The 13,871-nt window shown below is 45.2% G+C and overlaps 1 protein-coding gene across 1 annotated transcript; it reads left to right on the plus strand.

The window, feature by feature from the left end:
- The first annotated feature begins 967 nt into the window (after positions 1 to 967).
- On the plus strand, positions 968 to 13,747 carry LOC148098528 (uncharacterized). Its single transcript, XM_087852519.1, has 6 exons — positions 968 to 1,156; positions 7,334 to 7,368; positions 7,722 to 7,783; positions 12,986 to 13,041; positions 13,307 to 13,521; positions 13,704 to 13,747. Exons 2-6 carry the CDS (start codon positions 7,350 to 7,352, stop codon positions 13,745 to 13,747), a joined length of 396 nt encoding a protein of 131 aa, XP_087708645.1. The 5' UTR covers positions 968 to 1,156; positions 7,334 to 7,349.
- Positions 13,748 to 13,871: the final 124 nt, after the last annotated feature.

Raw genomic sequence — 13,871 nt, forward strand, 5'->3', positions numbered from 1 at the left:
CCACAAGCTGCATGTCTTTGGACGGTGGGAGGAAGCCGGAGTACCCGGAGGGAACCCACGCAAACACGGGGAGAACATGCAAACTCCACACAGAAAGACCCCAGCCTGATGGTGGAATTGAACTCAGGACCTTCTTGCTGTGCGGCAACAGTGCTAACCACCGTGCCACCGTGCTTTGGAGTTACGCTCCACAGAAAAATCCATGTATAGGTGAATCCATAAATACTGAACCACGAATAGGCAGTGGTTGACTGCACTGGTTATTTGAGATCCTCATTGGAAGATTTAATAAAGTTAATTCAAACAAAATGTAGTCAGTTTTCACTTGAGCCTTTACCTAGTTAGTGTGCTTGTGTCTGCAGTGTCCCAGAGAGGTCAAGTACAACTTCCAGAGACACACGTGAGTACTGAAACTAGTACTAAGTTCTGTCATTAATAAATCTAGTTAAAAAGTGTGTTTTTGTATTTAGTTTAAAGCTCTGGAAAACACATTCTCCTCACATGTTTAAGATCTAAAACCATGAGAATACAGTCACGTTAAGAACAGTCAAGGTTAGTCCGATAATCTGAATGTGTGTATTTCACGTGTTCTTTTTTACGATGATTTACTTGGAAGGTCATGGTTCAGCTTTGATCTTAATGAGTGAAATGTATTTTCAAGTAGTATTAAATGATGCATAAAAAGCTGCAAAACCTTTGTGATTTTAGCTTTTTGTCTTCTAACCTCAGTGGACTCGGGATTCGAGCTGGATCATACCACAGCAGAAACAGATCAAGAGGACGTGATGGAGGTGTGAGAACAATGACCAGGTCCTGAGGTTCCTGATCATAGATTTGTAAAATACCTGCTGCAGCTTGGTGACAAAGAGGCCATCAGCAATGAAAATTCACTCACAGTAGAAGTTGGTTTTATTCCATCACTGCACAGATGTTTGTGTTACCAAGCTGCTTTTAGCTCTGCACCTGTTCCAACTTGAATGTGTAGTTCCAGTCCTGTATCCTTGTGAACAGCATGCTAGAGTTAAGTTTGTTTCTTCACTCAACACTCAGTCAGGTTATTGGTCCTAAAAGTCCTGATCATGTTCCTTTCTGAATTCTAGTCTCCAACAAGCTTCCAACGTGCAGTTCAAACTGAGTCTGCACGAATCTTCTACAGGTAATGACAAGAAATCCACACCTCCACCTTTTTACATGTTTTCTTTAAATTAGACTAACTTCAGCACCCTGATGTGCCATTATGTTCCTGTTAGACGATTATGCAAACAAAAAGTTGAGTTGACAGTTCTTACCATAAAACGATTGCATTGTATAAACGTGGTCATTCTTCTCCCCACAGAATGAACACAAACAACACCTGAGTGTGTCAGGACATTAATCTCAGCACTGACTCTTCAGTGTTGCTGTGACTTAATGCATGTTGCTAGAGTTATTTGAATTTTCAGCTACACAGTTGCTCACAGTTTTTCTGATGTTTGGCAGCTTGTTACAAGCTCAAAGAAGTCCTGCCATTAATTAATTCTTCGATGTTAAATATGATCAACCTATTTCTAATAATTGGCTATGTACCACAGGCCTTCAAGCTGGCTGTAGTTAAACCTTTACTCAAAAAGCCATCACTAGACCCAGCAGTCTTAGCTAATTATAGGCCAATCTCCAACCTTCCTTTCATATCAAAAATCATTGAAAGAGTAGTTGTCAAACAGCTAACAGATCATCTGCAGAGGAATGGCTTATTTGAAGAGTTTCAGTCAGGTTTCAGAGCTCATCACAGCACAGAAACAGCTTTAGTGAAGGTTACAAATGATCTTCTTATGGCCTCTGACAGTGGACTCATCTCTGTGCTTGTCCTGCTAGACCTTAGTGCAGCATTCGATGCTGTTGACCATAATATCCTATTAGAGCGATTAGAACATGCTGTAGGTATTACAGGTACTGCGCTGCAGTGGTTTGTATCATATCTATCTAATAGACTCCAATTTGTACATGTAAATGGAGAGTCCTCTTTACACACTGAGGTTAATTATAGAGTTCCACAGGTTTCGGAGGACCAATTCTGTTTACACTATACATGCTTCCCCTAGGCCAGGGGTCTGCAACCTTTAACACCCAAAGAGCCACTTGGACCCGGTTTCCACGCAAAAGAAAACACTGGGAGCCGCAAATACTTTTTGAAATCTAAAATGAAGATAACACTGCATATATTGTTTTTTTTACCTTTATGCTTTGTGTGAACAACTAAAGTAAGTAAGTAAAGTTTATTTATTAAGCGCTTTTCACAGAAAGGCAGTCACAAAGCGCTGTACACAAAGATTAAAATAAACAATACAATCAATAGACATTATACAGAATGTAAAAGATCAAATGTAAATAATGTAAAGAATATAAAATACGTAGATCAACAAAAGGCTTGTTTGAACAGAAACTGCTTTTTAAAAGAATCCACAGAGCAACTAAGGTGTGTTGCTTATGAAATCCATGAAGTGCTACAGAGAAAATTACATTTTATTTATGTAATTAACACATTTTGAACCCTTAAAGAACTATAACAAAAGGAAAGACACCCAGCTGAACTAAAATGATCCAGCAAACAAAAACTGTTGTGAGCCGCCACCCTTATATCGCCTTTGGGCTTTTGAAGCCTTGACCTGACTTTTAAAAAGTAATTGGAAAAAAGCACTATGCTGCTAAAAAATGAAAAATAGATATTTGCAAAATTCCGCCTAAATATGTATTTTACCTGGTTAATGTGTGTGGCGGGGCGTGGTCTGCAGCACCGCTGCAGGGGAGGCGGACGCACCTGAGCTGCACCCGCAATCACACCTCGCCACCAGTCTGTGCTCTCTCTGCTGTTGTGTTGTCGGGCTGTGAGCTGAAAAGCTACAGCCGGCTGTATGCGTACAGCAACCGTGTGTGAAAAGTGGTCAATAAAGAGATGCTGAAAAGCATGTTCATGCAAACATCGTCGGGTCTGCCGTGATATGTTTACAATAAAACTTATGGTCCCGAACCTCTGCGCACAGCATCTGCAAATCGGGGCTTTCATCTTTACGCAGGACTTTAAGCTGTCATCTGTGAGGCGTGAGCGGTGTTTGTTTTAACATAGTTCATGGTGGAGCTGCTGACATAATGTGGATCCGAAGATCCATAACTGGCCTACCTGGGGTCGAAAGTCTCGATAAATGCATGGCGTTTCAGCGGGTATACCGGCTTCCGCGAGTGTGACGCTTATTTTGAGCGGTGAAAAAAATAATATAATATAATTTTATTTTTATATTTCAAAATCACAATAATCTTCCAATTTAGAACTACAAGTTAAAAAAAGAACTAAACACAAATAAAATACACTTCAGCTAAATACTTCTAATTTATTTTCCCAAACCACCCGGATTTGCAAAATATCTCTAAAATTAGAAATATCCTGTCTCAGAGTGACGCTGAAAAACTAGTTCATGCATTTATTACTTCCAGGCTGGACTACTGTAATTCCTTATTATCAGGAAGTCCTAACAACTCCCTGAAAAGCCTTCAGCTAATCCAAAATGCTGCAGCAAGAGTACTGACAAGGACTAGAAAGAGTTTTTCCTTCCCACTGTCGCCAAAGTGCTGGCTCATAGGGGGTCATATGATTGTTGGGTTTTTCTCTGTATCTATGAAGCGCCTTGAGGCGACTTTTGTTGTGAAAAAGTCACTCAGTGCGAACTGTGAGGAGGCACTATCTAACCTCTGAAGTGGCTGCAAATTTTACCAGGGTTTTAGACGAATGCCCCCCTGTGATTTTACCTGCACCCTGTGATTTTATTTTTAGTCATTTTAACAGCAAACTGAAGAAAAGCCTTGACTCCGTTGCTCCACTTACCACCAAAAAGATTAACGTAAAACATGTATCACCCTGGAGAAACGAAGAAGTCAAAAAATTCAAAAGAAATTGCAGGGCAGCAGAAAGGAGATGGAGGAAAAATAAAAATACAATCAACCATGAAATATTTTGCGAGCAACTTAAAATGTACAATAATATATTAAGGAATTCAAGAAATTCATACTTTGCCAAAATAATCAGTAATAACAAAAATAATCCCAAGGTCCTCTTTTCCACCATAGATCATTTATTTAACCCTGATTTTAACAGCTCTCACAGAACCCCCACAGACTCACTCTGTGAGCAGTTTGCAGACCACTTCAGGGGAAAAATCAGTGCCATCAGATCTGATATTTTATCTTCTCGCGATATGATTTTAAACACATCTGAGGACTCGATTGTACCCGAGGAGACACTGGACAGCTTTGTCCTGGTTAATGCTGAGAACCTTAAGAAAGTTTTCTCCACAGTGAGACCCACCACATGTCTTTTAGATCCAATCCCTTCTTCACTCTTTAAAACACTTTATGGATCTTTTGAAGCTGAGCTTTTATGCATGATGAATTGCTCTCTTCAGTTGGGTGTCTTCCCTGCTGCCTTTAAAACGGCGGTGGTGAGGCCCCTTCTGAAGAAGAGCAATTTGGATTGTAATGATTTTAATAACTACAGACCTGTATCCAACTTACCATTTTTAAGTAAAATTTTAGAAAAACTTGTTTTTACTCAGATTAATGACTTTTTGAGTGATAGACAGATCCTGGAGATATTCCAGTCTGGATTTAAGGTGAACCACAGCACAGAGACTGCTCTCCTAAAGGTTTTAAATGATCTTAGATGTAACTGGGACTCCCAAAAGCTCTCAGTCCTGGTGCTACTGGATCTAAGCGCAGCCTTTGATACAGTAGACCACGCTATTCTTTTAAACAGACTGAAACACATGGTGGGCCTCTCTGGTGCTGTACACAACTGGTTCACTTCCTATCTCTCAGACAGAACTTTTATGGTGAGTATGGATACATGCTCCTCTAAGATCCATAAAATGACATGTGGTGTGCCTCAAGGGTCAGTTTTAGGCCCTGTACTTTTTAATTTGTATATGCTCCCTCTCGGCGGTGTCATCAGGAGGCATGGAGTGAACTTCCACAGTTACGCTGATGACACTCAGCTGTGCATTTCCATGTCTCCTGATGACACCAGACCAATGGATGCCCTTTTTAACTGTATTTTAGATATAAGATCTTGGATGGCAGAAAACTTTTTACAGCTTAACCAGGACAAAACTGAAGTTTTAATCGTCGGTCCTGAGGCTCAGAGAGAGAAACTCTTGTCTAAATTACAGGCATTTTCACTATGTCCTTCGCTACAAGTGAAAAATCTGGGTGTTATTTTTGACTCTGAGCTTGGTTTTATCCCACATATTAAACATGTAACCAAAATTGGATTTTATCATCTAAAAAATATAGCCAGAGTCCGCCCTATTCTCTCTCGGGCCAACACGGAGATGTTGATGCATGCTTTTATTACCAGTCGCATTGATTACTGTAATGCCCTGCTCTCTGGTCTTCCTAAAAAGAATATTTCAACTTTACAACTTTTACAAAACTCTGCAGCTCGTGTGCTGACGAAGACCAGAGGGCGGGCCCACATTACACCGGTTCTAAAATCGCTGCACTGGCTCCCCGTGTGTTTCAGGATCGATTTTAAAGTTCTTTTATTGGTTTTTAAATGTCTTAATGGTCTTGGGCCTTCTTATCTCTCAGATCTGCTTTTACCATATGAACCCTCGCGGACCTTGAGGTCCTCTGGTACTGGCCTTTTGATTGTCCCTAAAGTCAGGACACATACTCACAGAGAGGCAGCTTTTCAGTGGTATGGTCCTCGTCTGTGGAACAGCCTGCCGGAGGAGCTCAGGGCCGCAGAGAACGTACATGTTTTTAAGAACAGGCTCAAGACCCACCTTTTTAATTTGGCTTTTACTTAACGTTTATTTATTTTACGCTTATTTATTCTATCCTGTTATTTTATTGTTAATTTAGGTTTTACCTAATATTTATTGATTTTATTCTTATTCATTTTTTAATCTTCTTACTCTATTTATATTTATATTTATATTGTATCCCGTTCTTATTTATTTTATCTTTTTACCCAGTATATACTCTTATTAGGTCATATCTCCAGTGTTTCCTCAGAGGGCGCTCTCTGCACCGGGGCTGTGATTGACCGCGGCTGCTGGGGCTCTGGGGGTCCTCTCAGCCTGGCTGGGGGGCTTCTTTCCCTCCCTCCTGCTGTGTGCCCAGCCTGGAGGCTGCGGTCTGTGACCGGCTTCCGGTGCAGACGGCTCCCCATGATAGTGTTTCCTCACTTGGCTCATGCGTACCCAGTCCAATTTTACTTTTTAAGTGTGTGCGTGTGTGTGTGTGTGTGTGTGTGGGGGGCGGGGGGGGGGGGGGGCGGGGGGGGGGCTGCTTTTAACCATGTAAAGCACTTTGTGCTACATTTTCTTTTTGTATGAAAAGTGCTTTATAAATAAAGATTGATTGATTGATTGATTGATTGATTGATTTGGCATTATATAAATAAAATTGAATATATAAATAAATTGAATTGACAGCAGTGGTTTCCACACATTTGGAGGTCGGTTGTTTATACATTTTGAAATGAGCCTTTATGATTAAAACCACCACCATCCATGTGCTGACTGACATCTGCAAAATATGCAAATTCTATTTAAAAAAAAGTTAAAAAAAAATCATTATTTCATCTCTCCAGTTCCCTCTCTAGTTTTATATCTATCAAACCTAAAAGACGGCACCTTGGAAGAAACGAGAAACGAGCTTTAGTGGTCACATACATAATCATAAAGAGTACAACAACAGTGAAATGTGTTGTGTCCGAGCTGCAGACAGGCTGCAGATGTAGCCGCGCCATTCCAGGCCATGGTGTTTGGCATGGGGGGCCTAGTCAGGACCCTTACGGGATACTGGGAGGGAATCAAACTTGCAACTTCCGCTCCAAAGGTGTGTGGTCTTACCACTACACTATCCAGCTGCCCTTGTAGTAAAGTGTGCAGTCAGTTTGATCAGTATTTTGGAAATGTTTTGTGATTCCGTACACCAAATACCAATATTCCTGGCTAAAGACCAGGAAGAGAGACAAGTCCCTGGATGGGAGGAGTTAGAAAGGTCATCCAACAAAAATATCTGTTGCAAATTAGACATGTGAATTGTCCACTGTCAAATAAGGGAGCAACTGAAAGAAGAAGATTCATTTTATGTGAGTCATGCACAGTTTAAAATGTGAAGGGGGAACTAAACCTTTGAGGTTTAGTTCCAGTTTGGTTACTGTGGCGCTGCAATCCAGGGCAGAGATAAAAGACAATAGTTATTTGGGATTCTCATGGGTAGCATTAATAAAGTTAGTTCAAACTTAATCGTTCTCTTAACTCTTTAACTGTGGGTGTTATGCTTGTGTCTGCAGTTTGCAGAAGAAAACGATGAGATCCACAGACACCTGTGAGTACTGAAACTCAGTTATCAAGAACGTATTAAATGATTATAAATGTTTGTGTCCTAAACTCACCACAGAAATATTTATAAGAGATTTAGTTTAAAGCTCTGGAAAAGACATTCTACTCACATGTTTAAGATCTAAAACCATGAGAAGACAGTCACGTTCAAAACAGTCGAGGTTAATCTGATAATTTGATAATCTAAATGTGTGTATTTCATGTTTTACGATGATTTACTTGGATGGTCACGGTTCAGCTTTGATTTTAATGAATGAAATGTATTTTCAAGTAGAAGGAAATGATGCATAAAAAGCTGCAAAACATTTGTGATGTCACCTTTTTGTCTTCTAACCTTAGTGGACTCTGGATTCGAACTGGATCATACCACAGCAGAAAGAGATCAGGAGGACGTGATGGAGGTGAGAGAACAATGACCAGGTCCTGACGTTCCTGATATACAGGTTGGGTCATTTATATGGATACAGCGTAATAAAATGGGAATGGTTGGTGATATTAAAGTCCTGTTTGTGGCACATTAGTATATGTGAGGGGGCAAACTCCTCAAGATGGGTGGTGACCATGGTGGCCATTTAGAAGTCGGCCATCTTGGATACAACTTTTGTTTTTTCAATAGGAAGAGGGCCATGTGACACATCAAACGTATTGGTAATGTCACAAGAAAAACAATGGTGTGCTTGGTTTCAATGTAACTTTATTCTTTCATGAGTTATTTACAAGTTTCTGACCACTTATCAAATGTGTTCAATGTGCTGCCCATTGTGTTGCACTGTCACACACTGATAGCAACACCGCAGGAGAAATGCCAGCACAGATATCCAGTATCTGTAGTTTCAGGTGCTGCACATCTCGTATCTTCACACCATAGACAATTGCCTTCAGATGAACCCAAAGATAAAAGTCTAAGGGGTCAGATCGGGAGACCTTGGGGGCCATTCAACTGGCCCATGACGACCAATCCACTTTCCAGGAAACTGTTCATCTAGGAATGCTCGGACCTGGCACCCATAATGTGGTGGTGCACCATCTTGCTGGAAAAACTCAGGGAACGTGCCAGCTTCAGTGCATAAAGAGGGAAACACATCATCATGTAGCATTTCAAATATCCAGTTGCCTTGAGGTTTCCATTGATGAAGAATGGACCCACTAGCATTGTACCCCATATACCACACCAAACCATCACTTTTGTTGTTCCAACAGTCTTGGAGGGATCCATCCAATGTGGGTTAGTGTCAGACCAATAGCGGTGGTTTTGTTTGTTAACTTCACCATTCACATAAAGGTTTGCCTCATCACTGAACAAAATCTTCCTGTTCCAATTTTTGTTTTGCCCCTTCTGCAAATTCTGTGCGCCGATCTGGGTCATCCTCATTGAGATGCTGCAGTAGCTGGAGTTTGTAAGGGTGCCATTTGTGAGTAGCTAATATCTGCCGAAGGGATGTTCGACTAATGCCACTCTCCAGTGACATGCGGTGAGTGCTACGCTGTGGGCTCTTGCTGAATGAAGCTAGGACAGCCACTGATGTTTCTTCATTAGTGAGTTTTCTTGCGTCTACATTTTGGCAAATCCAACACTGAACCAGTTTCACGAAACTTAGCAAGCAGTTTGCTAACTGTAGCATGGGAGATGGGTGGTCTCGTAGGGTGTCTTGCATTGAAATCTGCTACAATGACCTGGTTACTGCGTTCACCAGATATCAGCACAATTTCGGTCCGCTCCTCACGTGTTACCTCTTTGACATGTCAATGGCTGTGAACAAAGAGAAACTTGTAAATAACTCATGAAAGAATAAAGTTACGTTGAAACCAAGCACACCATTGTTTTTCTTGTGACATTACCAATAAGTTTGATGTGTCACATGGCTCCTCCGTGAATCGCTACCTTATCGTGGTGGAGGGGTTTGTGTGTCCCAGGGATCCCAGGGGCTATGTTGTCTGGGGGCTTTTGCCCCCTGGTAGGGTCTCCCATGGCAAATTGGTCCTGGGTGAGGGACCAGACAAAGAGCGATTCAGAAGACCCTTATGAAAAGAACACCGAGGGAACAGTTTACCCTGCCCGGGATAGGGTTACCGGGGCCCCGCCCTGGAGCCAGGCCCGGGAAGGGTGCCCGAGGGCGAGCGTCTGGTGGCCGGGCCTTAGTCCATGGGGCCCGGCCGGGCACAGCCCGAAGAGGAGACATGGGCCCATCCTCCCGCAGGCCCACCACCCGCAGGAGGCGCCATAGGGGTCGGGTGCATTGTGTGCCGGGTTGCGGCCAGGAGCAGAGGCCCTGGCGGACTGACCCCCGGCTGCCAAGACTGGCAATAGGAACATGGAATGTCACCTCTCTGGTGGGGAAGGAGCCTGAGTTAGTGCGTGAGGTTGAGAGGTACCGGCTAGATATAGTCGGGCTCACCTCTAGGCATGGCTTGGGCTCTGGAACCAGTCTCCTGGAGAGGGGCTGGACTCTGTCTCAGTCTGGAGTTGCCCCTGGTGAGAGGCGGCGGGCTGGGGTGGGTATTCTAATATCCCTTCGGCTTGCTGCCGGTACGTTGGGGTTTTTCCCGGTGGACGAGAGGGTTTGTTCCCTGCGCCTTAGGGTCGGGGAACGGGTCCTGACTGTCATCTGCGCTTATGCGCCAAGTGGCAGTTCGGAGTACCCAGCCTTCTTAGAGTCCCTGGGGGGGGGGGGGGGGGGGGGGGGGTGCTGGAAGGTGCTCCACCTGGAGACTCTGTTGTCCTGCTGGGAGACTTCAATGCTCACGTGGGTGACAACAGCGAGACCTGGAGGGGCGTGATTGGGAGGAATGGCCTCCCTGATCTGAACCCGAGCGGTGCTTTGTTATCTGTGCTAATCACAGTTTGGCCATAACAAACACCTTGTTCGAACATAAGAGTGTCCATAAGTGCACGTGGCACCAGGACGCTCTAGGTCGTAGGTCGATGATTGATTTTGTAATCGTATCACCAGACCTGCGACCATATGTTCTGGACACTTGGGTAAGGAGAGGGGCTGAGCTGTCAACTGATCACCACCTGGTGGTGAGTTGGATCAGGTGGCGGGGGAGGACGCTGGACAGACCTGGTGCACCTAAACGTGTAGTGAAGGTGTGCTGGGAACGTCTAGCAGAGGCCCCAGTCCGCAAGATCTTCAACGCACACCTCCGGCAGAGCTTCAACAGCATTCCGAGGGAGACTGGGGACATTGAGTCCGAATGGACCATGTTCAGCGTCTCCATTGCCGAAGCTGCTACATTGAGCTGCGGCCGCAAGGTGGTTGGTGCCTGCCAGAGGTGAAGGGAGCCACCAGGCTGAAGAAGGAGTCCTATCGGGCTTGGTTAGCCTGTGGGACTCCGGAGGCAGCCGACAGGTATCGACAGGCCAAGCGGAATGCGGCTCGGGCAGTGGCTGAAGCAAAAACTCGGGTGTGGGAGGAGTTCGGAGAGGCCATGGAAAAAGACTTTCGGACTGCCTCGAAGAGATTCTGGCAAACTGTCAGGCGTCTCAGGAGGGGAAAGCGGTGCTCTACCTGCACTGTGTATAGTGCTGGCGGAGCGCTGCTGACGTCGACTGAGAAAATTGTCAGGCGGTGGAAGAAATACTTCGAGGACCTCCTTAATCCCACTGACACGTCTTCCGAGGAGGAAGCAGAGTCTGGGGATGAGAGGAATGACCAGCCAAGGTCACTGAGGCAGTTAAACAACTCCTTGGTGGCAGAGCCCCTGGTGTTGATGAGGTCCGCCCCGAGTTCCTGAAGGCTCTGGACGTTGTAGGGCTGTCCTGGTTGACACGCCTCTGCAATGTTGCGTGGAGATCAGGGGCAGGACCCGTGGACTGGCAGACCGGGGTGGTGGTCCCGATCTTTAAGAAGGGGGACCGGAGGGTGTGTTCCAACTACAGGGGGATCACACTCCTCAGCCTCCGTGGGAAAGTCTATGCCAGGGTGCTGGAAAGGAGAGTTTGTCCGCTAGTCGAACCTCGGATACAGGAGGAACAATGCGGTTTTCGTCCTTGTCGCGGAACACTGGACCAGCTCTTTATCCTCTCGAGGATACTTAAGGGTGCATGGGAGTTTGCCCAACCAGTCTACATGTGTTTTGTGGACTTGGAGAAGGCATTCGACCGTGTCCCTCGGGGTGTCCTGTGGGAGGTGTTGCGGGAGTATGGGGTGTCTGGCCCATTGCTACGGGCCATTCAATCCCTATACAACCGTTGCAAGAGCTTGGTTCGCATTGCCGGCAATAAGTTGGACTCGTTCCCGGTGGGTGATGGGCTCCGCCAGGGCTGCCCTTTGTCACCGGTTCTGTTCATAATTTTTATGGACATGATTTCTAGGCGCAGCCAAGTGGCGGAGGGCTTTCGCTTTGGTGGCCTCAGAATCTCATCTCTGACTTTTGCGGATGATGTGGTTCTGTTGGCTTCATTGGGTGAGGGCCTCCAGCTCGCACTGGAGCGGTTCGCAGCCGAGTGTGAAGCAGCGGGAATGAGGATCAGCACCTCCAAATCTGAGGCCATGGTTCTCAGCCGGAAAATGGTGGAGTGCCCACTCCGGGTCGGGGATGAGTTCCTGCCCCAAGTGGAGGAGTTCAAGTATCTCGGGGTCTTGTTCGCGAGTGATGGGAGAAGGGAGCTGGAGATCGACAGACGGATTGGGGCTGCAGCTGCAGTAATGCGGACACTGCACCGGTCCGTCGTGGTGAAGAGGGAGCTGAGTGTAAAAGCGAAGCTCTCAATTTACCGGTCGATCTACGTCCCTACCCTCACCTATGGCCACGAGCTGTGGGTAGTGACCGAAAAAACGAGATCCCGGATACAAGTGGCGGAAATGAGCTTCCTCTGAAGGGTGGCTGGCCTCTCCCTTAGAGATAGGGTGAGAAATTTGGCCATCCGGGAGGGGCTCAGAGTAGAGCCGCTGCTGCTCCACATCGAAAGGAGCCAGCTGAGGTGGTTCGGGCATCTGACAAGGATGCCTCCTGGGCGCCTCCTGGGTGAGGTGTTCCGGGCATGTCCCACCGGGAGGAGGCCCCGGGGCAGACCCAGGAGACGCTGGAGAGATTATATCTCTCGGCTGGCCTGGGAACACCTTGGTGTTCCCCCGGATAAGCTGGAGGAGGTGGCTGGGGAGAGGGAGGTCTGGGCCTCTTTGCTTAGGCTGCTGCCCCCGCGACCCGGCCTCGGATAAAGCGGATGAAGATGGATGGATGGTGTCACATGGCCCTCTTCCTATTGAAAAAACAAAAGTTGTATCCAAGAAGGAGTCTCTTGATTGTCAACCTTCTGATCCTCCTGCAGAGTTTCTGACTTGGTTAGATGTTGTGAAATTGTTTTTCTAACTGTGGTAATAAATCAGTCATCATGACCTTTAGCTGTCTTCTGTGGTCATTCAGGTGTTTTGTGTGAGTTGCTTAGCTGCTCAGTGCATTCCTTCCTTTAATAATAAATGAGATAGTAGGTTTGAGGTTCTTGCTCTCTCTGACTGGTTTATTTGGGGTTTTTCTATTATGATTTTCATGCAGTTTTCCTATAATTCACAGTGTGTACATCAGCTAAATTTGTTTCTTCACTGAACACTCAGTCAGGTTGTTGGTCTAGCTAGCTGATGATGTTGCTTTCTGAATTCTAGTCTCCAACAAGCTTCATGCCTGCAGTTCAAACCGAGTCTGCGCGAATCTGTTACAGGTAATGAAAAGAAATCCACACCTCCCCTGTTTACAGCCTCTCTGGTAACGTTTTCTTTTCATTAGACTAACAACCACATGACTAGTATCACAATAAAGTAAACTCTGTTTGTAGCAGTTGTTGTATGTTTAATATTAAGCCAACCAGTTATAGAATGTACGCATGTGATATGACGCGAGGTAACAGCTCTAATTTACAGATCCATTTTCAGATATTTGGGTTTAACAGGTTTGCAGTGGTCATTCAGATCCTCTGTGTCACATAGTTTCAGGTGTCCTAGTCCAGGTGTGTTCCTGTGTACTCTGACTGGAGTCATGTTTAATATAAGTCAGGAAGCAGAGCTGCTGTACAGGATTGTCCAATGGGATGAGGACCTCCTCCAGCCAGCCAATAAAAAGGCTGCAAGCCCGCTTTTCAATATTGAGAGTTCAAAGGATGCAGTCCGTCAGCTTCACCTCCCACACTGTGAACCACAGAAAGGTGAGCAAAGCACTGCTCATGACATGACACAACTGTTAATCCATAGTTCTGATGGCGTCCCCTACTGGCTATAGAATTTGGTATTTTTCTGCTGACTGACCATTGCTGATGTTTGCCTGACAAACATTTTAATCCAGACATCCTGCAGATCTCACTAATATTTTTATTTCACATCCACTCAGCCACCACTGTTAAGCAGAATGTAGAGAAGCAGGACCTCTACTAAGAGTAGACATAAGTTATCCTCCAACTTTCCCATTGTGGACGGCTAAAATGTCTGCCTAATTATGAACCACACTGTACAATTACAGTAACAATCAGGTGGTAGCACAGACCTTAGGATGGGAGGG

The sequence above is a fragment of the Neolamprologus brichardi genome, chromosome 15 (assembly GCF_056152115.1).
Source record: "Neolamprologus brichardi isolate AB-2024 chromosome 15, ASM5615211v1, whole genome shotgun sequence".
In the NCBI taxonomy this organism is placed as follows: Eukaryota; Metazoa; Chordata; class Actinopteri; order Cichliformes; family Cichlidae; genus Neolamprologus; species Neolamprologus brichardi.

Excerpts from the sequence above, each read along its gene's own strand:
- LOC148098528 (XM_087852519.1), top strand. Across the intron at positions 7,784-12,985 it reads ATCAGGAGGACGTGATGGAG|TCTCCAACAAGCTTCATGCC; the intron begins GTGAGAGAACAA and ends TCTGAATTCTAG. Across the intron at positions 13,522-13,703 it reads ACACTGTGAACCACAGAAAG|CCACCACTGTTAAGCAGAAT; the intron begins GTGAGCAAAGCA and ends ACATCCACTCAG.